Source organism: Falco peregrinus, chromosome 11 (genome assembly GCF_023634155.1).
Source record: "Falco peregrinus isolate bFalPer1 chromosome 11, bFalPer1.pri, whole genome shotgun sequence".
NCBI lineage: Eukaryota > Metazoa > Chordata > Aves > Falconiformes > Falconidae > Falco > Falco peregrinus.
The window spans coordinates 13,989,103-14,016,527 of NC_073731.1; the positions used below are offsets into that span (position 1 = coordinate 13,989,103).

Here is a 27,425-nt window from a genome sequence, read left to right on the forward strand (position 1 = left end):
CTCCTTCCAATACCAGATTTTCTTGGCGCACCATGAAAGTTCAGTGCTATGAGAGTCTTCTTCAGCTGGTGGTGACATATTAAGAACAAATTAAGCACATGCAATATTCTATGGTAAAAGAAGTCCAGCTGTGGGTTACTGATTGCCAGTGCTGACTTGATTTCTACCTTCTCCTTTATCACACCTCAGCTACTGACTTCCTGTTTTACCCAGAAAGACATACGATTTCATAGTCCTTTAAAAATTAGGTCCAGAAATACAAAAGTATGTGTATTGAATGTGTCTCTCCTGAACTGACAGGATGATATGATTCTAATAATTCATCTATTTAATTGAGGTTATCCTGTGGCTGTTCTACAGCTGACAAACCATCATTATTCTATGAGAGAACTATAAGCCCAGTTTCTAATCATGGTGATCAGTCTTCATTCTAGTATTCGTATATTCCTGAAGATCTGAACATTCCTTTCATTGAGGACCTTTTTTAATTCCCTGTCATTCATAACCAATTGTTATATATATCTATATATGCAGACAGTCTGGTTACTGCTGCTATATTGTGATTAAAATCTGCTGGTTTCCAAGAACTGACAGAAGATTTTGTATTCCAATGATTATAGACCTTACATTTCTCACCGGTCATTATTTTTACATCTGATAAGGTCTTAGTATTTTAAGTAAATAAGTGACTAAGAAAGACGTATTATTCTTCAATCTCACTTTAACTCAGACTTGTCAACATACTTTATTTTGTATAACCAGTTTCCTCCAAGTACCCTGGTAGTTCCAGACAGACTACCCTGTTATGCCAAATTCTGTCCTTATCCAGAGGACAATCTGACCATTCTTAATTAAACTAATGGCTTTTGTTAATATTCAAATGTCTCCTGTAGAGCAGGAGTCATCACCTGCTCTTCGCTGGCCTCTAAACCACTCCGTATTTTAACATGAACTAAAATTTTCCTGTTCTTTTTTTGGTGACTCATTTCCCAGTCTTTCACTGTACTGTACTGTTGTGTGTTCATATGTTGTAAATATTTGCTACATGTACTGGAAGAAAACCACTACATGTAAGTCATTACTACCTGATGACTGAAACTAGACTCAATGACAATTAATCACTTTGGAATGACAGTAGGTTTGAGTTCTCCAGTCTCTTACCCATAAGAGTAGCATAATGAGTACAGTATTTGTCCCTTCACTTTTTAGGACTGCATGTTTCTGTTGAAAGAATATCAGAAATGCTTTCATGAAACAAAGCAAGAGGTTTGGGAAACTCTGGGAGAAAAGGCATTTGATGTATCAGAAATGTATATTTTTGGAAAATCTGAAGCTTTTTGTAGGAGATTAGAAAAAGTGAGTATACAGTGCCCTGTTGTTATCAGTAGAGAAGGGGGGGCCTTTCCAAAGAACAGTTTTCAAGGTAGATGCTTGTCAACATACACGCTCTTAATCATCCTATGAAGGAGTTTTTAACTCTTTATTGAGATAAACTAGGCACTGGCACAAAGTAATCCCAATATTTTAGGCAATTACTGCACTATGTCTTTCTGAATTTGTCAGTTTGTTAGTGTGGAAAGACATGACCTAATTGATCTAGATTTAGATCATTATTTTAGGAGGTTTAAAATTACATGGAAAAATAATGCACTTTTGCTTTTCTGAATGGTGTCCTAAGGCATCAAAAACTCCTGTTACTGCCAAACACAGTTCTTCAGATGATTCTGCTACTTGGTGTGGTCTTAACATTTAGCTTGCTAACCTGATGAAAGGATTTTAAACTAGCATTCATAGAGTTTGCCTGGAAAAGATAATAGGTGCTCCTTGGTGCAGAATAAGGTCAGATGACAGATAAGAGGATAATGGGACAGTCATCACAGGGTAGGAATTCTGTAAATCTTTGATGTTTTTCCTTATGCAGTATATATACTAATCTGTATGGCTGCAATTTTTTATTTTGTGAGATCTCTTTGTGCCATCAGTATGTGTATGTCATGTTTTAACTCTTTTTCCATATTACCCTATTGAATCTAGCAGTCAAATATAAAAAAGAAATGCTTTATCGTCAAGAAAAATGAAGATTCTTTTACCTTGTGCTGGGTTGTGGTGAGAACTGGTAGTGAAAATGGAATTAGCTATGCTTTGTTGAAGATACTTGACTTAGAAGCTCAGAAGCAACACATTTCTGAATGTAGCAGTTAGAGAAGTGGTTATTGTTTATTTTCTTTTACTCAGGTTTTAGTTTATAGATGAAGTAACAAATAATATGTTATAAGCCTGAATATAATGTTTATATTGCAGATTACAGAGATGTTAACTGTAGTACAAACTTTTTGTACCCTGAGCCTGTCTGCCATCGAAGGGATAGATGTGGCAGTAGAATTCAAAAGTATCTACCAAAGTGTTCAAAAGAAACCATATGACATCCTTGATCCACAAAAAACAGAATTTGATGTGGATTTTGTGGACTTCATGACAAAGATTGAAGATTTAGAGGTAAGTAATATTGCTACCAATAATTTACTTGTGGAAAAATCTGCACTACTTATTCAGTATCTCCCTGATACTGAATGTCACTTAGACTTTGGAATGTGATTAGGCTACATTGTTCTTCTTCCAGTGAACATAGAGTTTGTATTATTTTGGAGGGAGGCTTTCTCTGTTCTTTCTTCTCCTTCCAAAGGGAGCTGTAAAATATATCATAAAGTCCTCACTGAAGGTTGTCACTCAAGCAGCGAAAACAACAACAATTATGAGACCTGACAGAATGATCTATGTGAAGGTCGTTTATTAGCCTGGAGACTGGTGGTTAGATTTTGCATGGAGCAAAGCTGCAACTGTTTTTAATACAATATAATTCTTCACTAAAATTGTCTGGCATTTTAAGAGATTACTTGACTGACACTGGCTATTGATTTTATTAGCATAGACTGATGAAGGCTGCTATTTTGTGCTTTAAGCAGTAACAATTTCAAATGCCACTATGTTAAGAAACTATCAGACATAAAAATAGTATTATATGACCAGCAAAACTATACTAAATTATGTACTCTTTAGATACGGATACAGACGTTTATGCGTAGCTGTTTTGGGAGATCTTTGTCTTCACAGCATGCTTTTCAGTTACTTCAAAGGTATTGGCAATTATGTTTTGAAATATTTTAAACTACCTTCAAATTACTCATTGGCACAATTTAAATAGCACAGCTAATTTTAGAACAAAGGGCGTAATCAAGGATTTTTGAATATTGGTGTTCTGAACCATGTAATTGTTGTAAAAGACATATTTTAGCTTTCTTATGGGAATCAATATATTCCTCTGATTTTTAATTTTATTACAGTTTATTTCATATATTGAAGAGGATGCTAAAAGAAACACCTAAACCCCCACCACAACAACAAAATAACCCACCAGGGCAGAACTTTTCAGCTTTCTGAATCTTGCTCAAAGCAAAAAAATTTCCCAGATCCAGAAGCATTTCCTAGATTTGTGCTTCTTTCATTTTATGTAATTTTCATTTACCCCAAAATAATAATAAAAAAAATTTGTGGTTTAGAAATATCATTTGGGGTTCTCATTTTTAATACAGGGTTCAAAATCTAGGACTGCCGTGCCTTCAAGAAAAAACAGTACATATGGTTAGTTATATTCTTCAACAATATGCAGCAGAACTTGAAGCTACTAAAAAGGTATTTCATTTCTTTGCAATACATTTTAAACATAATGTTAAAATATGAGCAAATATTTGAATAGGTTTTATTTATTCTATTTCATTTATTGTCAATGCTCAGTCATACTTCTGTTTTCCTGTTACAGAAAACAGACCTTAGTGTGTAGGCAAAATATGATATACATGCTTTTGCAGGCAAATGAATCATCACAATTTTATTTTTTTTAACCAAAATCTCTTCTGTACTCCTTCATCAACTAAAGAAAAAAAAAGTACGTTCTTTACTGGCTGTGTGCATCACTTGCATATACCTTTTGGTTTTTTTATTATATGAGGCCTCTACAGTTAATTTGCATGTGTACATGGCTATTATCTAATGCTGTAACAGTATAAAATAGATATAAAGTGTAGGTAAATTGTGTTTATGTTCATTATAAAGTAATTTTCCATGATTTGTGTAGCATACCATGACTGTAGCGTAAATGAGAATTAACTTCTGGAGACTGTTCATAGCACTTGACCTTAAACTTTTACAGAGGAAGTCATCTAACCTGACTTTATATGTCTGCAAAATAAACATCTGCCTCAGAACTAGACTTTCATACTCCCTTTTTTCTCAAGAAAGAAACAAATATTCTAGAGACAATTAATCTGATCTATTTTACTTGCTAACCTGAAGATTTAAATAATTCCCTTGAAATGGCCATTTTGCTTCAATGAGTATAAAGGGAATTTAGAAACTGATTCCAGTTTGATCATCCAGACTGATGCAAATATATATTTTTAGAGACATTTACATGAGGAGCCAAGTATCTGTAAACTGCACTTCCTTAGAAAACCATTTCTCCAAAAAGTGACCTAAAACTGTAGCTTGGCTTAGTTGCTCTGAACTACTCGTCATAGTTGTCCTTTCCCTATCTACTCACTGTATATAACACTTCCTGAACCTCTAATTACTGGCTTAATTTGATAAACATGTTTTCAGCAGCACTGCCTGTTTAACAAATCACTGACCCCACCCTTGGCTGCCTTTTCCCAGCCAAAGAAAAAAAAAAGGTATGTTTTCTGAGGGGGTTTCATCCAAGCCAGTTCCTCTCAAGTTCACCATGAAGCTACTTTAATTTCTTGTGTTGGGACTGTGCAGGAGACAGTATAGGGGTAAGAAGACATACCAGTAAGTGAAGAGTTGTGTCTGCTTAAGCAGTACAGCTGTTTGTGTTATCACAGCATAAGTTTGTGTGCCTGAAGTTGGGTGGATACAAATATTCCTCTTTCTTCTGTTGAAGAATGTTGTCAATATACTGGGTAGTTCTAACTATTTATTAGATATTAATGGATTGCTATTTATCCTTGCCAAGCAAGTTTTTTCTAATAAAAAGTTGTTCCTGCTGCAATACTGGTTCTAACATACTTGAATAATTTGTTAATGCAAATTTTGTATGTGATATTTCTAAGCCAATTTTTTCTTTACTATAATGTAGCTGTTCAGTGAGCAGGCCCCACCATTTTTTTTTATTTTTTTTTTTTGGTCACCATGGGCTGTGTACCCAAGAGTGTCTATATGCATGTTGATGAGAAGTTAAAAGAGCATATCAGAAAATCATAGATTATCCTGAGCTGGAAAGGACCGACAAGAACTATTGAGTCCATCTCCTGAAATGTTAGCTATTAGTCAAGTATACATGTCTGAAGAACAATGTTGATGTTTCTATTCAGTTAAAGCCTTTCAGTTAACAATACAGCTTAGGCCTCTTCTAAGGGCAGTTCCCAAGCAAAGGAGGAAAAGCCTGAAGGGTTCTCACAACACTTCCTTACACAGCTTGCTTTCTCATCAGATGGCTCCAAAGTTACACAGCTACACCTGTCAGGCTTGGCCTTGAACACGGGCTGCTCAGCCCCTAGGTTTGCAAGGCCTTTTGGTGTATTCAGGGCTCTGTCATAAGTAAGCACAGCTAAGAAGCAGCTTGAGATAATGAAGACAGGAGACATGATGGTAACAATGTGCACGTCTCAGAAGTGTAGCAAGTGGGGGAAGCAATACATTTTTCTCTTGGTGAACTTTTGTGTAACTCCCCACAAATTTAATCTGTTTGGGAGAGGCAGAAATTGTGATACCAGAAGAAAAAAATCGTTTAACGTTTCAACAGATCTTTCTGTGTGTTTAATGAACTGTTTTTATCATAGCTTTACCAAATTCAGAAAGATGACCCTCCTCTTGCTCGAAACATGCCACCTGTTGCAGGAAAGATACTGTGGGTGAGACAGCTATTCAGAAGAATAAATGAACCAATCAACTATTTCTATGTAAGTTGATGTGAGGAAAAATTAGGGGTTTTGTGTAACATTGAACTTTCTGGCTATGATGATGTCACTTCTCATATGCTAGGCAACCTGTTTATTTGTATGTGAATACCTAGTTAAAAAAATATGCTCTGTAGTAACGACTGTTGTAGATCAAAGATGTAGTGTTAGAATAGAATAGACTATTCCAGTTGGAAAGGACCTACAATGATCATCTAGTCTACCTGCCTGCCCAGTTGAGGGCTAACCAAAAGCTAAAGCATGTTACTAAAAGCATTGTCCAAATGCTTCTTAAATGGCATTGGCCACCTCTTTAGGAAGCCTGTGCCAGTGTTTGACCATAATCTCAGTAAAGAAATGTTTCCTAGTGTCCAATCCAAACCTCCCCTGATGCAGCTTTGAAGCATTCCCATGAATCCTATCACTGAATACCAAGGAGAAGTGATCAACACCTCCCTCTCCACATTCTTTCGTCAGGAAGCTGTAGAGAGCAAGGAGGTCACCCCTCAGCCTCCTTTTCTTCAAACTAGACAAGCCCAAAGTCCTTAGCCACTCCTCACAGGACGTGCCTTCCAGCCCTTCCTCCAGCTTTGTTGCCCTCTCTGGGTGTATTCAAGGACCTTCACATCCTTCTGAAATTATGGTGCCCAGAACTGCACACAGTATTCCAAGCGGGGCTGCACCAAAGCTGAATACAGTGGGATAACCACCCCTTTTGACCAGCTGGTGATGCTGTTTGATGCACCCCAGGATGTGGTTTGCCCTCTTGGCTGCCAAGGCACCCTGCTGACTCTGCTGACTGATCCTTTCTGCATGGCTGCTCTCCAGCTACTCCTCCTCTAATTTATACTTGTGCTCCTTCCTAGGTACAGAATCTGGCAGTTAGACTTGTTAAATTTCATCCCATTAGTCATAGCCCAATGCTTCAATCTGTGTAGATCCTTCTGCAAGGCCTCCTGTACCTCAAGAGAGTCAAAGAGAGCACCTCACAGTCTGGTATCATCAGCAAACTTGCTGATGGTGCATTCAGCTCCTGCATCCAGATTGTTGATCAATATATTGAACAGAACTGACCGGTCACCAGCCAGATGTAGCCCCATGCACTACTCTAACCCTTTGAGCTCTGCCCTTCAGCCAGTTCTTCACCCAGTGCACTGTAAACCTGCTTATCCCACAACTGGACAACTTCTCCAGAAAGATGCTGTGAGGAACAATATCAAAAGCCTTACTAAACTCCAGAAAACCTATTTCTTTTACTTACCACTTAATTAGAACCCCAAGCTGGAAATCTGCAGTGAATTGTTCATATGTCTGTCTTCATGTTGCCCAAAGAACTATTTAATCATTCCAGTCAGTAGCATTTTTCTTCTTTTTTAAATGGACCAGACCAAGGCTTTTACATAAGACTTTTGTCCTGGGTTTTAACAGAGTAACCATCTCTTCTGTTCCTCTAGCCCCATACGGTTCTCTATGGATAATCATGTCTCTTTACCAAGTGGCTTCTAGAAGTAGCTTAAGGCATAAACATGGACTGCCTGACATCCTGAAATTGTTTGGTATATGTGTCTGGTACCAATGAAAAAGCAAGTCTATTATTAGGACCCACGCAATTCTGTAACTGAGAATCTGGTCACCAGTTTTACTGCAGATGATCTCTGAACTAGTCTGGGAACAGGGAATTCCATTACTGAACATCTCATTCTATATTTTCTGTACCATTTAATATACAAATGAAGATTGGTACCAGACATTTGAACGTTAGCATTATGGCCCTTAGGAATTTGTTGGTATTGTGCTTCCTTCCTTCATTGGAATAGTCAGCATCTTGCTATACTAGGATCCACTATAGCAATAATTACTCTTGAAATGTTTGAATGATTTTCCTACAAGGTATCTAGGGTCTCTTGCCAAGTTAACTTCTGTATGAGGGAGGTTTTCACTTTCCTGTTTCCCTTGGACGGGAATAATGATCACTTAAATCTGCTCCAAAGAAAACAGGCATAAATATAATTACTGATTAAAAAAGGACATTTTTAAAAAATGCATTTTTAGTTACTGATCAATTTGGAGTAGAACTGAGTAACCATTTTACTATGAATTACAGATGTTTATCACAGTATAATAATTGCTCTTACATGTGTTAAATATTTAGTACTTATTACAAGTTCTAAGTGACTTCATTGCCCTATAAATTTGAATCATAAATATTTGTTGCAGTTTTTAAGACCTCTGCAAGTATAATTTATAATAATAACTTATATAATATATAGTAAGTATTTAATTTGATAAAAACCCAAATAGTATGGTTTTCTTTTGATATGATTTTAATTTGAATGTATTTCTGTATTTTAATAGAAAAAGTCAAATATCTTGGAAAGTCCAGAAGGTAAAGCAGTTGTTCGATTATACAACAGAATTGCCTTTGTATTGGTGGAATTTGAGGTAGTCTATCATAATGCATGGATGAAGGAAATTTCACAATTACAATATTGTAAGTAATTAAATAAGAACTTGGGGTTTTTTAAACTTTCATTAAATGCTAAGTTGACACAAATCAAATAAGTTTTAAGCCTTATTTACCCTTAAAATCTGCAAAATAATAGTGATCTAATAAAGGCGCCTAATAATACAAATCTCTCTCCCTTACTGACCTTGAAACTCGGTTGTGATTTAGTAGACTCTGATAGGTGACTGGAAACACTAAAAAATCTAAAAGCACACAGTTTTTCTTTTTTGTATTGAAACTCTTTATGTATACCACTCTTCCTGTTTTCTTCCCACTATAATAATTTATACACTTGTATTATCTCAGTCCCTCTCAGCACAATTATTGCTTTATGCCTAGAAAAAATGTTTGATAATCAAGCTTTAACATTTAAGATTAAATGAGAATTGAAGTAAAAAAAAAAAAAAAGGAGTAGATTTTTCATGTAAATTGTAGACAATCTGTGGGCTTTAAAATTAGGAGTAGATCTGTAAGAATAACATTTTATCATCAAACAGTCAACAGAGGCTTTTGTATTGCTGTTTGGACTTTTCTTTTGGATTTTTGCAATATCCTTATGTAAGCATTCATCCTCATCATCCTTCAAGATACTGAGCATCTCATAATAGTGTTGTTTCCAGGTCCTTAGAAAATAAATTTCATAATTTCCAACTTGACCTAAGAAAAGATATGCCACAAATAAGACTGGATCTGACACTTGTTTAGCTTATGAGGAGAAAGGTTATATATGGCAGAAAGCTAATACGGTGAATGTCAGTTGTACATTTTCTTTAATGGAAAACAACATGAAGATATTTCAGAAGTAACCATACATATTTAATCACCATATAGCAATATTAGAATCTGTGTTCCATAATACTTCATGTAGCAGAAACAGTTGCCTTAGAAACTGATATAAAAATGTCTTTACAGCCTTACAAACCACAATATTTGTACGTCATCCTAAAACTGGGAAGTTCCTCATTAATTTTGATGCCCAAATTCCAGAGATTGTCCGAGAGACCAAATGTATGATAAAGTTGGGTCTGGAAGTACCGGAGCAAGCAAAAAAGTTGGTGAAAATAGAAAATAACCTGAAGTCAAAAAAGTTGCATTTAGAGGTAAACTTAAAAATTATCACGTTTGCTGTTTGAAAAAAAAAAAAAAAAAAAAAAAAAAAAAAAAGAATATCTGATTAACCATAGAAATTTTTCTATGGTTAAATAAAGATTAAAGATTGGTATGAAGTTCTTTAAGGTAAATTAGTGGAATGCACAAGTGGAAAGTGGACATAGAGGATCTCATTTGAAAAACCTCTACTAACTTCTGTATGGACTAGTATATACTTAAATATAAGCATGTATAATTCTTATATCCTGTGGAATGTTATGTATATTCTGGTGATGAAATAATTAAAGCTAAACAAGAAGTGTTCACTCTCTGAAAATCAATAAAACATAGTTTTACAGAGTTTTTGAGAAACAAAGATTGGAATTCTTCTGGATTGGAAGATACCATGAGCCACAAAAACATCAAGAATTTTGCAGGTTACCTGCCAGAGTAGTCAGATTTCTGATACCTGTAGTATTTGCTATTGTTATAGTATTTTGAAAAGTTTGTATCTTGGGGATGAGGTGTACCATACAAGATTTTTGTGTGCCTAAGGCATAAGACAAAAGGAAATTTTAAAACTGAGTTAATATGTGACTTGAATTATCTAAAGCATGTGATACTCAGTTTCAATAGGATATTGTAACTTAGAGTCACTAAAGCTTGAGCTGTCTTTAGCTCCAGATAAATATCATACTTGGTCTGGCTTTGTGCATAAAGAATGTGTTTCATGAAGGCTGCTTTCATTCTTCCTTGTGTAGCTTGATATGTATTCATTACATGCCAGAAACGATGTACATAGGTATGTAATGTCTGTGTGAAACTCTACAGTTGTTTTCAAATGTAGTCTTGTACTGCTTTCCATGTTTTTTTCTGATGATTTTATTGTATAACAGGCCGTTTACTTCAGAAAAGAAAGCACTTAAAATATTCTTCTTGATACTCTCCTTTCTAAAAATTAACAGGGTCTTCTCCAATGTTATGAAGATTTGTGTCAAGAAATACCAATGATTTTTGTAGATCTAATGGCACCAGAAATAGAAAAGGTTGGTATTGCAAAATACACTTCAATATACCTCAAAAGAAGCTAGAATAACTAAGTAACAGTTTATAATTTTAAAATACTTAGATGGATCTGCATGTTGTGAACTTAATGAACTTCACTCAAATCTTTTAAGATCAAAAATTTACTCTTTGCAACCCTCATACAGTGTTCAAATAATGTGTATTACAGTAGAATAATTTTAGTACCTATGACATGTAAACCCCATAGAACAAAGAATATGCACTTTGTGGGTCTATTTATCTACACAAATCTCCAGCTTTGGCATGGAAGTAAATTATCATTTAATATTTCAGTTTTAGAGGTTTTCATGGGAAGTTGTGCTTTTCATTTAGCTGAAATACTAAATGTCTTGATTCTTGTCGTTGCATGGAGAGAATTATTGAGTCAGTCCCATCAGTGATGTGGAAAGGTTATATACTGCAGTAAAGGTACAGTTTTCAGTTTTATTGGAGATGCAGGATGTCTATCCTACAAGCTTTTTTTTTTTTTTCCCAGACACTTGCAAGCGTATGTATGTAGCTGTTTTAGGTAGCTCTTCCCTTTTTTGGTTCTAAATAATAACATTAGAAGGTTGAAGAGTTTGCGTAAGTTTCTGTAACTACATAGTTGGCATTTACTGAAGTACGAGAAACAAAAAACTTGTCCTTGCTCTTAATAGATAAATAATAAAAGACCAAGAGATAAGGTGATGGTAGTCTTCACTGTAGTGATACTACTGTAAACATGATTGTATCATAGAGGGAATAACACACCTCTGTATTTTAGAGGAAACAATTGACAAAAGAGAAGGATGAATATAGTACAAACAACAGGAGATGGCAATGTTTATTGAAGAAGTCTTCAGTGTATAAGAAGAGGAAAGCACAAATCCAAAGATGGAATGAGAAAATCTAATCTATGGCTACATTGCTGCCATAATTGGACAGCAACTCATGTAGAGCCTTAAACTGTTTCTAGATTGGCTATGTTGGTTACCAGTAACAGTACCATCCCAGCATTGTGGAGTCAAATATATTCCCCAAAACATATATATTATGGTGATAGTAATGGCTGTATTTTCAAATAGCTGTGTGTCTATTTGAGTTGAATTCATTGTTTTAGCAGTGATATAGACATAGCAAAAAGAAGCATTAGGGTGGAGTCCAGGCTGTGACTTGGTAAACATCAAGATGAAAGAGCAGATATGATAGGTGGCTATTTAAAATTAAATATGAGCATAACTGGTTCAGAGTTTCTTCAGCAATTAAGCAAAATTAAACTTCTGTCATTTCAAGGATGATGGGGTTCGCAAAATATAAAATTGTGGTGGTTGTATACCTGGCAATCAGTGAGAAGTTTTGGAGTGCTAGGCAAAAATGTCAGGGGAACTCTGTGGGAGAGTCTGGAAAGATTGATTTTCATAGCCTGGTGGTAGTATAAGACTTCCTTTTCCTCGGCGTCCCACCTCCTTTGAAGGTACAGATTCTGCAGTGAAGGAAGGATTTTGGTGTAGATCATACAGTGACAGGGTAACAAGCTGATTTCAGCTAAATGCTGAACATCTTGATGATAAATCCAGTAGAAACAGACCACAGAGAACCAAGAAATCAGTAAGGGAAATGGTACGGAAGAGAGGATTTTTTAAAAAAAAACATTGAAGCTATAAAAAATTTGGAGAGGATCAGTGTTATTCAAAAGGGTATGAATGAAAAATGTCATTAGATATGTACCTGAAGTTGAAAGAATGTAATTATACTGTTGAGAATGGTCAAGATATATGTTAAAGGAGCAATTGTAAGATCAGTAGTGGACTTGATTTTAATTTTAGGAAGGAGTGGGAACTACTGAAAGAGACTATCGGGGAGAACAGGAAGGGGAAGATCTTTGCTGAGTGTGTATGCTTGACAGTTGTAGACAGAAGCTGTAGTATGCACTATCCTCTCCTTCCCCAATATTCCATAAATTTATTTGACGTTTTCCTTGAAAAACCATAACCTTCCTTTCAAAACTTAGGTGTAGCTCTTTCTTTCATCAGTGACATTAGTGATTCTAATAATGACATTTGTTTATAATTTTCTTTAAAACAAAAAAATCCCTGAAATTTTATTTTTATACTTAGATGGAAGCTGTGTTGACGCAAGGACTTACCATGTTGACTTGGTCATCTGTGACACTCAAAAGTTTCTTTCAAGAAGCTGATCAAGTTCTGAATAGATTTAAACAGCTTTTGAAAAAGGTATGCACCTGATCACTGTATAAATTAAATGACAGTTTAGAGAAATCATTTTTGGTACACTGCTTTAATTTTCTTTGCTTTTTAAAGTATGGTGGGGTTTGGGTTTTTTTTAAGAATTATATGTACAATGATTCCCTGCCATTATTGCCCTCAAATGTTTGACCTTTGCTTCTGTTCTTGCAGTAGAATATATTTCCATTCATCCTCAGATTCTGTGATTGCCACTCTGATTTTGAGTCAGCCTCTGATTCTCTTTGAGTGCTTGTCCCTCAGTGCAATTGCACACAAGATACCTCCATTGTCCAGTGGAGAACTTCTTAGCATTAACTGTATTCATAGCAGGCATGCCTTGAAACTGTCTCCTCTTTGAGGAGCCCATAAAATAATGAAGGAGAGCACGCTTCTCCCTCACAATTTTCTGCATACTGACTGAGTCCGAGCTCTTTTCCTCTCAGAGTTTGCCACATGATTCTGAATTTTTTTCATTCCATTAACGTGCTTGAGGACATGTATTGGTTCTTTTTCTTTTCAAGAGTTTACGTTGGCAGTCAGGTCATCCTTCTGTCTTGACGGTTGAACTGTATGGCTATGATCTCTCCTAGCAATATCATAAATTTTGTCTCCTGTTGTAGGAGATTGGTAGTTCCTGTTGGGTATATGTATGGCAGAAAAACATAGTTATAGTCAAGAGCTCTGTTTGCTGCTTAAACAAGGATTGGCTATGCAAGAAATTAACAGTTCTCTGAGCCTGAGTATATGTGAAATAACCATGTCTTTTGTAGGTATTTTTCTTAAATTTGTAGGTTGCGTACCTTTTTTTGCTTTCTTACCCCTCACATATCAATGCAAAAAAGTGTAAACCTTCTTGGATCCTTGATTACTGTGAATGGGATATTGTAAACAAATAGAGAAAAAGGGATGTAAAACAGAAGCATGAACGATATTATAACAAATATCCCAGAGATGGGATATCGCAGATGCAGAATATTTCAGGTAAAAAAAATAAAAATTGGACAGAATTCGGTTTTATTTGGATTCTGCCATGAGAAAGCCACTTCACTATAGATGACTGAATGCTGATAATGTATTTTAGAATCAAAAACTCAGTGAAAAGCTGTGTTGACTAAAAGAAGGAGAAGCACTGAAGACTTACACATCAAGCAAGTTATTGCAGGGACTGCCTTGCCTTGCAACTAGACTCATGGCCAGTAAGATCATGAGCAAGGATCTAATGATCTTCTATCAGCATAGCTTGTTTTGTTGCTGTGTTTTATTTAATCTAGCAGCAGTGTATCCTGCATAACTGGAATGGTCTGGGGTCTAACTTACTATTACTGCCTGTCTGCCTAAAACTGCAAGGATTCTTTGGGAATCTAGCATGGATGACATAATGAAGCAGGACTTCTCTTTTACTCCATCAGTTTCTGAGCTTTCAGGACAGAAGTAAAAGAAGTTTAAAGAAACTACTCTTAGTCTTGGGACCGCTTTCTGATGAAGTTCTTGGGGTATAGGAGATATTTTTTTTCTTTGTTACTCATTCATATAATCTTCAAGACTGATCAGCTGAAAGAGCTCTCAAGAGATGCTCATTCAACAGCTAGATCATTGCTGTTATGGTGCAGAAGTAGAAAACTACTTATACTGTCTGTGAAATAATTTCAGTTACACAGTGAATTTAAAAATATGGTTCTGATAACCAGAAATCTGTGAAGTGTGTGGAAACACCAAATTCCTCTAAGGATTTCACTTTCTCAAGGATTCATACGTCTCAGTTTCCCAACACAGAACCAGCAGATATTTAGAAAATTACAAGATTTTGTTTTCAAAGGACTGCCTGAAATGAAATTGTGCACACTACTAATCTTTTTAGAATTCTGTTATCACACTGTGCAAGATTTAAATGCATAGAGTCCTAGCAACTGAGTTCATGTCTTCTGTGGCAATAGTAACCATATAATTTCCAGACTTATATCTCTTTTTTTATTGTTTGTATTCAGATTGTCTGCAATGAAACATGTTAGCAAAAGATAAATTTTTTGTAGGGTACTTGTCTCCCTAAATCCCTTCTGTAGATAATGGAGAAAAAGGATAATTCACAATAAATGTAGACTATATTTAGCCATTGTAAATATCCACTAAGTTACCATAACCCATGAGGCATTGTTGTGCTTCCTTTTTTCTGTGCTTTTCTCATATTAAAGTTTTTACTGTTAGTGCTTATACCCTGGTGTGTTTTTTTTCTGTTATGGTTTACTTTCTTAGAGGATTTTGTACTGTAACATTCTTGCATTTTCACTGGGTAGAGAGGTACAATTTTTTGTTTTCTGCAAACCATTGTATACCTGTTAGAGCTCTCTGAAATAGAATATGTTATGCTTTAAACATAAATGTACAGTATTAATACAACTTTTTATTTTTAGGTCAATGATTTAAGTGAAGTGCGTATTGATTTAATATTAAAAGAAATATCAAATACTCTTTTAATTGCCTTACCAGTAGATGGTCCTATCAAAGTAGAGAATATGTTGATCTCCAATGAGGTGTGTGCCACTTTACATCTTCAAATTTTAATTCTTGCGTGTGTTAGAAAAAATGCCTTAGTAAATTAATATAAACCTATAAGAGAATTCTTCTAACTGTAGAATTACAGTTTTTTTCATTAAAATATTTTGGTTAAAATATTTTATATGAAGATAAATTGGTACTTAGATATTTGAGATACTTAAACTGTAATATTTCATAGATAAATTTTATTTAACTGCTTCACAATTAAATGAGATAATTTTTCTTTGTAGGAAGCTACTCAGACATATGCAGCCTTTTTTCACCCCCCTGTTTTTTCCAAACTGTTTTTTAAGGGAGAAGGCAAAAAATACTTTCGAGCAAGTACATTTGAGAATACGAATGAGGCTAAAAATGTATTTAGTTAGTACATTGGTGCAAATAAATAAAATTATTAAGGACATTTGAAAGAATATTTGGGTGATTTCAGATTCAGACTGTGACCTTCCTTCAATATCCATGATTTTCTTCTGACCCTTAAGAATATCATTGCATTTCAAAGATGGAAATGTTAAAAAAAAAATAAAAGCAGCATTAAAAACATAGTGATAATATAACAGAAGTTTTTGATAATTTTGAATAAAGATTATTGGTTTGGTTTCTCAATTTTCTTTTAAAACTGTGGTTGTTCTGTTGAAATAGTCTCAGTCTGAAGAATGCAATATTCAGGGAAATGTTCTGGCTTTCCATGAAGAACAGTAATAATACAATCAATGATACTGAGATAATTCATTGATATTTTTATTTAACAGGCTTATACTAAAGAATGTTCCCAGTTATTAAACTACAAAAGCATGCACATTGAAGATGCTGTTCAAGAACTAATATCTATATTTGAAAAGAATTATGAAATTCAATATTCTAAGAAAACTTCAGAAAAACATGTATTACCAGGTAGATAATGTTGAATATTTCAATAAAAATTTCTGTCCATAATTATGCAGGTTTAGCTAGCACATATAAAAATTTAATTGTTTTAGCTAATTTTCTTCAGACTTCTCCCTCCCATTAAGGTTTCATCTGTGTCTCAGTTCTGCCTTCATTTACTGCTATTAAACTAAACCACTAGCCTATGAAATACAGAGGTAATTCAGTATTGGTGGGGTTTCTAGAATTAAACTCTGTCCTGCTTAGATTAGCAAGATCTTTGCTCTAGAGGAGAAATGTTACGGCGGCATTTCTCTTAGGCACTCATTGTAACTTTTTTTTCCTTTCCATAAGTGAAATACAGTGTTTCCTTCTTAGCTATCTCAGGTATTTGGTACTGTCCTTCTCTTTGTGACTTTTCTGCCACAGCAGAATTGTATCTCAAATACCTGTGCTTTGCTCGCCAATCACTTTAAATTAGTATAGTCAAATAACTGCTCGTGTACGAGACTCACAGCTGATCAATATGGCTGGTTCCCGCTGCTCTGGGGTGTGTTACTAAGATTTTAGGAAGTCCTTTACCATTAGAGGAGAAATAGTTTATAGCTGGAGAAAAATATTTTGTTTTAAAGAAAAATTTTGAAGCTTAATCAGTAATGGAGCTCCTTTTCTTACACAGGATTTTTTTATTTTCCTTCTGGGTTCAGTTTCCTCCAGGTATAGAGGCACACTCAGGGTCAACACTTTAGGTAGTTCAATATGATGCAACCAGAAAAAAAATGATGATAACATACTTCTCTGTGTTTTGTTAAATTGTTTTTAATGATTTGGGGGAGGGGGGCTATTTCCAGCTGATACATCCATGTCTGCCTACCTGTCTTTAATAACATATGTGTTGTGCATGGTGTTCATTAGACTGAGGCTTATAAACTGGGCTCTTAACCAGATTCCTGGTGTGAAAAAAATGGTGTGAAATACAACCAATTAGCTGATCCAGGTACTACTAAAATAAAAATCAATATTTTTTTGCCTGTAAAGAGGGGGGACAACATGCTTCAAAGGAGAACACAGTGTTCAATTAACAGAAAGTTAATTGAATGTATGTTTTTTAAATTTACAGCAAAAGTAACACATCTAGTGTCTGAAAATAATGCAGGAGAGAGAGAAAATACTACTTCTGCAGCTCCTCATGGTGATAATAACAAGGGCAATAAGAAAGACGATGAGTTTAAAAAGGTATTCTGTGATAAGATGGTATTTTTTTTTCAGGTCAATCAGATTAGTAAACAGTATCTTGAGTTTTGGTAGCTGGATATCAGTGTTACAGAAAGACATCACATAGAGAATATAGGATGTCATGTAAAAAACGATGAAATAGCTTCCTTAAAAAGTTAGTTTGGGGTGGATTTTAGCTTTCAAAAATATATTCCATGTTACTACAGTTATCACCTTTATAAAAAAAAAATTCTTGATATATGGAAAGTATAAAATTTTGGAGAGGCTTTCTTTCTTGGGTGGGCAGAAACACTGATCCTTTCTGTCCTCCTTTTCCAAATTCACCCAGAAAGTTCGCCTTTCCTTGAAGAATATAATCTCTTCATATTCAGCAGAGAAGGGAAGTGGAAATGGAAAACAAAGAGTAACAAACTTGCAAGCACAAATGCAATAATGGTACAAGGTTGCATTCTGTTATTTTGTGCTAGTGATCAGTACATGTTGCTGTATTTTTATGTTCTTCTTAATCCAGTACAGTCAGATTTTACTGTATTTGCCTCTCTTTTTGAAAAGGGCAAGTATCCACCAATATTATTGAATGATTCATGAAAGGTTTTTTTAATACCTTTTAAAAAAGGTATTTTTTAATACTCTGAAGGAGTATGAAACTTCAGCCAGATCTTGGTATTCTGTCTCTGAATAGACAATTTGAGTTTCCTCAGTTGCTATACTCTCTTTTTCATGCAATTTCTACTTACTTACTTACAAGCTGTTCCTCCCACCCCCAGCTTCTCCCCTTGTTTTTCTTACATAGCTTACAGCATAAATTCCTTTGGACAAGAACTATTATGTTTGATTTAAAACCTTTTGACATAATTTTCAGGTTCCTGTCTGAGCACAATATTAAATACTGTGTGTTTATTCATTACAGAACTGTAAAGAGATAGTTGCTTATTTCAGTCACCAGCTGCTAGACAGCCTCCAGAAAGCCACCCAACTGTCTTTGAATAGTCTTAAAAAAAGAATATTTGTTTCAAAGTAAGTTGCAAATGAAAGCCTTCAATAGTAATACCAGAGCAAAGTTATTTAACTACTGTGTTAATATATTAATACAAATACACATTCACACGTGTAATGATACATGCACATGTATCATCAGTCAAACAGTTCCAGACCTTTTGGCCCTTTTAGCTCAGCCAAAACCTGGAGAGCACTCACTTTGTTACAGCGATGCTTTGGGCCCACACTTTTCTTTTAAGCTTTAATTCTTTTTGTTGTCAGTTATAGTCTATGTACTTTGTTTTGGACAAAAAATGAAGTTTGTTTCTACTATTGTTTCCCCACTGCCTGCACCTTTTTGTTTTTATTCCCATATATTTCCATTGGGATTGCTTTTTGCTGTTAGTACAATTTATAGTCCAACATAAACAAGTAGAACTTAAATGACCATTCCAGGTCATGTATGGCAGTGAGCCCATATATTCATCTCATTTCAGATTACTTCTGCAAGCATGACTATGCACTCAGAGTTCTTTCCCATGGGTTAAAGATCATCCATGCACTCTTTATGCATTCCATATGATAATGGCAAGATCCATACAATTTTATCATTCTCTTATATTCAGTATAATTTCTATAGATTCTTCTCTGCTTGAAGAGGCATACAATTCAGAGACATAATTGCTTCAGTATAATACATTCTATGTTGAAAAGCCTACTTAGAATTCTGTTAAGAGCAGGTGAAGCTGACGGTGTTTTGTGATTAATGTATGTTGAAGCTGGTGTTACTTTTTCTTTTTCTAAGGACAGTTTTCATAGATAATGTACTGAAGTCCTGATCTTACTGAAGTAAATAGGAATTTATTTGGCTGTGTCCTTTATATTTGTCTATGCTATCATATTGTTGAATCTTCCCTTATTTGGTCACCGTGTCTTGTCATAGCATTTAGAAACTGTACTTTGCGCTTTGTTTTTAATTTTAGTTTTGAGTGGGTTCAGGGCATGTATTTATCAATTTGCAACAGCTTGTCATCTTTGAACCTTTTCTGTTCTGTTGACTATATCTAAAATGTAATGAGGTAACTTTTACTCTTGATAGGCTGCTGCATGAAATTGTCAGTAAAACCTTCTTATAACCTAGTCAAAGCACTAGCAGAGTTCCATCATTATTAAACTGAGATATTAAAATCCAGAATCAGAAAATATTCTGGATTAAAAAAAATATCATGAAAACAATGGCTGGATCCAAGGTAACCTTTGTCTGAATGATGGAGCTCTGGCTATTATCTTCCCCTTTAAACAAGAAGCTCCTATAAGTTTTGTCAAGTAGTTCTAACTCAATGTGAAAATTCTCCATGAAGGTTTGCCCAGAAAAAGTAGCTCAAAATTATATTTCTAAGATAATTTTGGAGGATTTCATGGTGAAGTATTTACGACATGTTTCAAAATAATTTTCAGCAAAATGACATTTGGGAGAACAAAGTTTTCTGCTCATCCAAACAGATCTGAAGAGGTTGCTCCTTTTCTAAAAGCAGAAGTACACCTTGCTGCTCCCAATGTGGTAAGTTACGTGTCATATCGTTAAGGTAAAATATGTGCCTTTGTTATCTCTGCATTTGCCCAAGCACAGGATGTGGGTGCACTTGCACTGAACCAACATCCGTTCCAAAGGAGAACAGTTGTTCAGGCCATTCAGTGCACTGAGAGCACTGATGAAATGTGCTCATGCTCTTAGTGTTCCTGGTTCCTGTCTTAGTGGTTCTTGCAGAACCTGGCCTTTTATTGTTCTTGTGTGTTTCAGCAATTATACTGCAATCTGTTCATCAGGTTTCTTTGCAGAATAATGAGTTCTTCTTTATGTGTAGTAGTTGCATTGCTGGAATAGATTTTTCATGTTCGTTTTTTATTTTAACTGTTCTGTTCTTTGTGTGATTTAAAACTTTTGTTGAATAAAAATAATGAACAAAATCTTTACTTAGTTTGGCTTTAGTCATCTCAATAGGAAGTAAGATGACCAGAAGGAGGATCGCTGGACAAAAATGAGAGTGTTCAAAACCAAGAAAAGGGCTGTGGATTTCTGTGTGCAGAGATCAAAAAGGCAGCTTGATTGCAAAGAATACATGCATTTGTTTTTCTTTTGTAGATAACTCTGTGTTACCAATATGTATTTTATTTTCTGTATGAGAAGGTAACAATATTATTCATTGTTCTTATAGTAAAATATTAATGAAATTATAATTAATTATATTGAATTAATATATTGAATAAAAGCTAATGAAATTATTAAAAAAGAAGCTTTTTATTCTAAGGTAATATTCCTTTGACATTGAACTGGTGTTCATATTGGCATTCTGTTGTACATTCACACTATTTCTGTGTACATTGGAAATATAAGGTCTGTCAAAGTCTATAATTTTTACATTGTTGGTATTTGTATAAGCATAAAACCCCAAGCTCCACCCACTGCAAAGGGAAGTGCATCTGTCTTTCCAGTCCTCTGAAATGCTTGGCTGATCCAGGGCAGTAATCAAGTAGTGCTAGGTAAAATCCCACTTTGCTAACACTGATAGGATTTTGCAAGATCCTTGCTTTTGTGCATGCAACTACTAAGTCTGTGAAATTGACTTATAAAACATCAGAGTCACTTTTAAACAGTTTATATCCCAGTTCTGAACACTCCTGTGGATGATTTCATCATTTTAAAATGATGGCTTGCACATGAAAGCTGTAAGATGATGTTCTAAGGACTATATTTGAGGATTGAGTATATCACAAGAGTGATCTTCTGAGATTTTACAAGAAACGCTGTTTTTCTATTTTTTCTGGGATCACTCTCAGGTAGGTTCTTCCTTCTGCTCAGCATTTTGGCGAAAATTATATGTGCCTTTACTCCATCTTATTCTATATAGAATTATTTTCAAGCAAGGACAGGACAAAGTCACAATTAGCATTATTGTTCCCAATACAGTTTAAAAAGTAAACAAATTAGAGGGTGTTCTTTGACCTCAAAATAAGCCAACGTGAAATGGTGTGTATCCACAGTAATAAATGCTTTTCATCCTTAATCCAAGAGCTTGCATTCAAACTGTGAGTTAGGAACAGCCACTGTCATGTTTTATGCACCAAACTGCCTGATTTTTTTCTGGGAGAGTGCTTATTTTGCATCATCCCAAACTATGCTAAGGGAGCATCCTAGCATTTATATGCAGTGTGGATGATGGCAAACCAGAGGTTGTGTTTTGACCCTATTCTGTTTGCCAGTTGTTTTTGATTCAGATCAAGAATCCTTGTTTTCCTTCCAGTTCTTTTTACCATGTACTCTGGTAGTTGAACATGAGTTCTCTTCCTCTTCTGACTCAGGTATTAGATGGCTGTCAGAAATATGATACAAAATCATTGCCAAATATACAAGTTGAGATTTTCAGGGCTACTGCATCAAGTGCCATTAATTTGCTAAGTGTTGTGCTCTTGCAAAAGTTTTTGAGGTAATGCTACCTTTAGGAGAAAAGCATTCAGCATTTATTCAACTAGGACCTTTGACACTTTGATCCAGGTGATTTTCATTGAATCATAAAATGGTTTGGGTTGGAAAGGACCTTAAAGATCATCTATAGTTCCACTCCTCCTGCCATGGGCAAGGATACCTTCCACTAGGACAGGTTGCTTAAAGCCCCATCCAACCTGGAACCTGGCCTTGAACACTTCCAGGGATGGGGCATCCACTTCTCTGGGCAACCTGTGCCAGTGTCTCACCACATTCAAGGTAAAGAATTTCTTCCTTATATCTAATCTAAATATACCCTCTTATTTGAATCTGCCTGAAACTAGTCATGGAGTCAATATATGTACGGATAAAGGCTTAGAAGAGGTTATATAGCTGTAAATCTTTAAAATGAGCTGTCCATATATATTTTTATCACCATCCCTCATAACAATTCTCTGTCTTAGAATTTAGGATCCAGTGGTTAAAAGCAACAGAGAGAACAATCTTGGCCTACAATTTTTAATGCTTTATGATTTTAGAATGCAGGAAACAAGGCTTGTAATGTAGTCCCACACACTATAAAAATTCATTATAGAAATGCTGTTTAAAATACACTAGGAATTCTAGAAAGAGATGTATTGGGCTTTTTACAATTATCTAGTTACACACTTGCTTGTCATTTTACCCAAAGTATGACTGTACAAATAGATACTAGGTCAGTACAGTATGTTTCATTTCTTTACAGGCAATTTTGAGCCAGACAAACTGTTAGATTTTTCAGGTTGTCTTCTGGGGCAAGTTCCACAATCCACTGTAGGTGGAGTAAAGCTGAAGTCTTAGAAAATTACAATCAGTTGCATTTATTTCAACAATATTTCAACTGTTTTAAATAGGTAATGGTTCCCAGTTTAGATGAAATACAGCAAGCTGTCAATCGCATGATTCAGTTAATACTGGAAGTAAGTCGTGGAGTCGCTCAGTGGGGACAGAGACATTTGCAAAATTCTCGTTTGCAAGCAGAATCAAGCACACAGCAAGTATCATCAGCAGGCTTTGGATCACCACAAAAAGTAGCCAAAGAAGGGGAAAGTAAGTGGTGGCTGTTTTGTTGTTGTTGTTTTTTTTACTTTAATAAAAATGCCATGTAAAAGTATTTGTGAATAAGCTCAGTTTTCTTGAAATCGAATTAATTTGTTAGGTTTATTTTTCAGAAATAGCTTTTCAGGCTTACATAAGCATTAGAGCTCTGAGAAGCAACAAGTAAAAAATTAATCAGAAAAATTGATAGATTCCATATCTATTTAATCTGAGGCAAAGTAAGCTTGTTAATTTATCTTTTTACCTACTTACTGTGGAATGTAGTCATAATGATATAGTTGAAACCATAAACAATGATTGTAGAATAGCTCTCATTGGAATATTGAGATAGAACAAGAGCTAGCTTAATAATTAGATTTCAGTAAAGATTTTAATGGCTGGCTACATTCCTAGGATGGATTATGAAACGCTTCAAGTGTTTGTTCATGTGAATATTCAGACTGTAGACAGACCTGCATCCACCTTAGATACTTTTTTTCTTAATAGTATTTCTAAGTGTCTCTCCGTATGCTTTGCAAGCAGCCATAAAAGCCCAAATACATTTTTACCATCAAGTTCTGTCAGCTTCTTGACTCAGCCAGTGATCTGCAGTACAGTTTTATCTTTGTTGTGAATCCTTTGGAAAGTCTTTAACATCTTGGGAAGTTTTTCTTGTTGATAGTCCAGAGCTCAGACTTCATTCTTCTACTGCTGCTTTGTAAGACTTTAACCTCTTTTAATGGGCTTCAAGGAGGGTGGCAGGAAACTATCCTCATCAGATAATCATGGCCTTTCCCTCTGCTGTGTCAAAACACAACATCAGCAAGTAACCATTTTTATCACCCTTAAACTACTCCTTGGCTATACTGGGAGTGTATGTTAATATTTGGCTAAAGAGATCTATGGAGTACACTGATAAAGATGGATCAATCTGAGGCTTTGTTTCCAGTGACCAGATCTGTGAAAAGGTCTTCAGTATAAAAGAGAACCTGGAATTGCAATAAATCCCTATCATTAAACAATGTATGTGGTGGGAAGAGTGGATTATTTTCTCCATTCTCTTAAATCTGGTTGAAAATGCTCAGGCATTGTTATGACAGAAGTGGCTTATTAGATCTCAGGGATATTGGTGTCTATGTTGACCCTGATTGTCTCAGTAATTCATCAAAGATGAAGGAGAGACATAATACATTGTGTGTATTTTCATTCTATTTGAGTTTAGTTCTTAAAGGAGACAGGGCTCCTGTTTCAACATCCATAATGTAACTGAAGCAGCAGCTACCAGTGTTCTAAACTGCCTACAGAGGTTTAGGAAAACCTCTGAACTGTTAGATTGTCTTTTTTTCTTTTTTTTTTTTCTCCTTTATTTTTCTTTTGTTCTTTTGTCCTCTATTTTGTTCTTCATCCAGTTCTAACCTTTCAGGTGACAAGTGCAGCTCAAAACATGACAAACTTTATTTCTGCACTCATCAATATGTGACTTGGCAAAGTTTTGCATCTTTTTTGAACCCACTAGGTAGAATAACAAGTTATTTATTTGAGCATGTCAGAGTTCAAGAAGCTTACATTTTTTAAGGGGTTTGTACCATTAAAAAAACCTTTAATTATATGAATTTGAAAAACAATAAAATAACAAAGAATGTTTGTGAGGCCTTGTCACCTTCTAGTAACCATTACATTACAGTGGAGAAAATTAAGTTTGTGAATTAAGATTTTCTTTCCATTTGGAAATGTTCACTCTAGAATGATTTTACTCTAGCTGTGTAGTATCTGACCTGAACTAGCATTTGTTACTTTTCTAGTAAGCAGTCAGACAAACATTTGAAGAAAGATATTCAGCCTTACTGAAAAGCATCATTGCTTAATTTGGTATGCATAGGTTTAGAAGAGAATTCTAATCAGACTTCTAATGGTTCATTCATTTACATATAATTTTATTTTACAGAAGGAGCTGAGGATGTTGTAGTCATCAGAAAGCTAAGAAATTTTTACTCAGTTGTTGCAGAACATGAAGATATTTCTAAGTTAGTTCTGCTCCTCTCCTCTTCTGTGAATTCCATAAGAGAAGTAGCTAGTGAAGTTCTGCAGGACTTTCAGAAATATAAGGTACTGTGGACAGAAGATAGAGATGCCAAAGTTCAGGTGAGTTTAGTGATGATCACCTACAGGAGTGTTCTTCATTAATCTTATCTTTTGAAATAAGAAAATATTGATAAAAATAAAATTAAGCAAAAAGATGTAGAAAACACATTAACAGCTGAAATTTTTATTTTGTCTTCTAGTAGTAATAGCAGTGTATTTCTTAAGCAGAAGTAATAGCATGCTACCTAATTTTTGTGTTGGGGTTTGACTTTTCCTGCTTCTGTGCCATTCTAGATACTGATAAACCAGTCCTAATTTTTTTAATTCCTTTAATTTTGGTTTGTTGAACTCTGGATTTTAGTCCACAAGAAACTACTCCAGTCTGACATGATGTATGCCTCTCTGCAAACACACTTAGCATGGGGAAATAAACAAGTCAAGTTAAAGATGTGCCTGCAGGGCTATGATCTTACGGACATCATGGAGATGTGGTGAGAAGAGTATGGAGGGATGGAATGGAAAGATACAGGCTCTTTAGGAAGGACAGGCAGGGGAGATGAGGACAGGGTGTTGCCCTCTGTGTCAGTGACCAGGTGGAGTGCATGGAACTCCACCTTGTGGATGGATGCGGAGCTGACCAAGAGCTGATGGATCAGGATTAAAAGGAGGGCAGGGACAGGTGACATTATCGTGGGGTCTGCTACAGGCTGCCCAACCAGGAAGAACGAGCAGATGAGGCCCTCTATAGACAGAGAGAAGTAGCCTTACATTCACAAGCCCTGGTCCTCATGAGGGACTTCAACCACCCCATTGTCTGTTGGAGGGACAACACAACAGGGCATAAGCAACCCAGGAGTTTCCTGGAATGCCTTTACGATAGCTTCTCCAAGGGATAGAGGAGCCAAGAAGAAGGGGTGCTATGCTGGACCTTGTTCTCATCAACAAGGAGGGGCTGGTGGGGAATGTGAAGCTCAAGGGCGGCCTTGGCTGAAGTGACCACGAAGTGGTGGAGTTCAAGTTCATTAGAGCAGTGATGAGGGCACACAACAAGCTCACTGCTGTGGGCTTCAGGAAAGCAGACTTTGGTCTCTTTAGGGATCTGCTTGGTAAAGTACCATGGGATAAAGTCCTGAAGAGAAGAGGGGCCCAAGAAAGTTGGTTAATATTCAAGGATCACGTCCTCCAGGCTCAAGAGTGATGCATCCCAACAAAGACGAAGTCAGGCAGAAATGCCAGGAGGCCTGCATGGATGAACAAGGAGCTCCTGGACAAACCCAAACACAAAGAGAAAGCCTACAGACGTTGGAAGCAAGGACAGGTACCCTGGGAGGAATACAGAGAAATTGTCTGAGCAGGCAGGGATCAGGTTAGGAAAGCTAAAGCCCTGACAGAATTAAATATGGCCAGGGATGTCAAGGGTGACAAGAAAAGCTTCTGTAGATACATCAGTGATACAAGGAATATGAAGACTAGGGAAAACATGGGCCCTTTCTGGAAGGAAATGAGAGACCTGGTTACCCAGGATACCGAGAAGGCTGTTGTACTCAGCAACTCTTTGCCTTGGTCTTCACCGGCAAGTACTTGCTCCAGCCACACTGCCCAAGTCACAGAAGGCAAAGGCAAGGACTGGGAGAATGAAGAACCACCCGCTGTGGGAGAAGATCAGGTTCAAGACCATCTAAGGAACATGAAGGTGCAGAAGTCCATGGGACCTGATGAGATGCATATACATGGGTCCCGGTGAATGAAGGGGCTAAGCCACTGTCCATCATATTTGAGAAGTTATGGCAGTCCAGTGAAGTTCCCAAGGACTGGAAAAGGGAAAATATAACCCCCATTTTTAACAAGCGAAATAAGGAAGACTGAGGGAACTACGGGCCACTCAGCTTCACTTCTTTGCCCAGCAAGATCATGGAGCAGATTCTCCTGGAAACTATGCTCAGGCGCATGGAAAATAAGGTGGTGGTTGGTTACAGCCAGAACAGCTTCACTAAGAGCAAATCATGCCTGACAAATTTGGTGGCCTTCTATGACAGGTTTACAGCATTGGTGGATGAGGGAAGAGCAATTCGTGTCATCTGCGCCTGGACTTATGCAAAGCATTTGACACTCTCCTGTATGACATCCTTGTCTCTAAATTGGAGAGACATGGATTTGATGGAGGGACTACTCTGGGGATAAGGAATTGGCTGGAAGGTCGCACTCCGAGTTGCAGTCAATGGCTTAATGTCCAAGTGGAGACCAGTGATGAGTGGTGTTCCTCAGCACCAGCACTGCTGAACATCTTTGTC

General features: G+C 36.0%; 1 protein-coding gene across 1 annotated transcript in view; it reads left to right on the forward strand.

Moving 5' to 3' along the window:
* DNAH8 (dynein axonemal heavy chain 8) overlaps positions 1 to 27,425 on the forward strand; it is a 137,287-nt gene that overhangs the window by 8,547 nt on the left and 101,315 nt on the right. Inside the window, 16 exon segments of the mRNA XM_027788521.2 lie at positions 1,210 to 1,356; positions 2,302 to 2,496; positions 3,058 to 3,134; positions 3,591 to 3,690; positions 5,856 to 5,975; positions 8,328 to 8,463; positions 9,391 to 9,578; positions 10,533 to 10,613; positions 12,732 to 12,848; positions 15,269 to 15,388; positions 16,163 to 16,304; positions 17,398 to 17,513; positions 18,424 to 18,534; positions 19,975 to 20,052; positions 22,869 to 23,064; positions 24,998 to 25,194. Coding sequence (XP_027644322.2) covers positions 1,210 to 1,356; positions 2,302 to 2,496; positions 3,058 to 3,134; positions 3,591 to 3,690; positions 5,856 to 5,975; positions 8,328 to 8,463; positions 9,391 to 9,578; positions 10,533 to 10,613; positions 12,732 to 12,848; positions 15,269 to 15,388; positions 16,163 to 16,304; positions 17,398 to 17,513; positions 18,424 to 18,534; positions 19,975 to 20,052; positions 22,869 to 23,064; positions 24,998 to 25,194 — 2,121 coding nt within the window.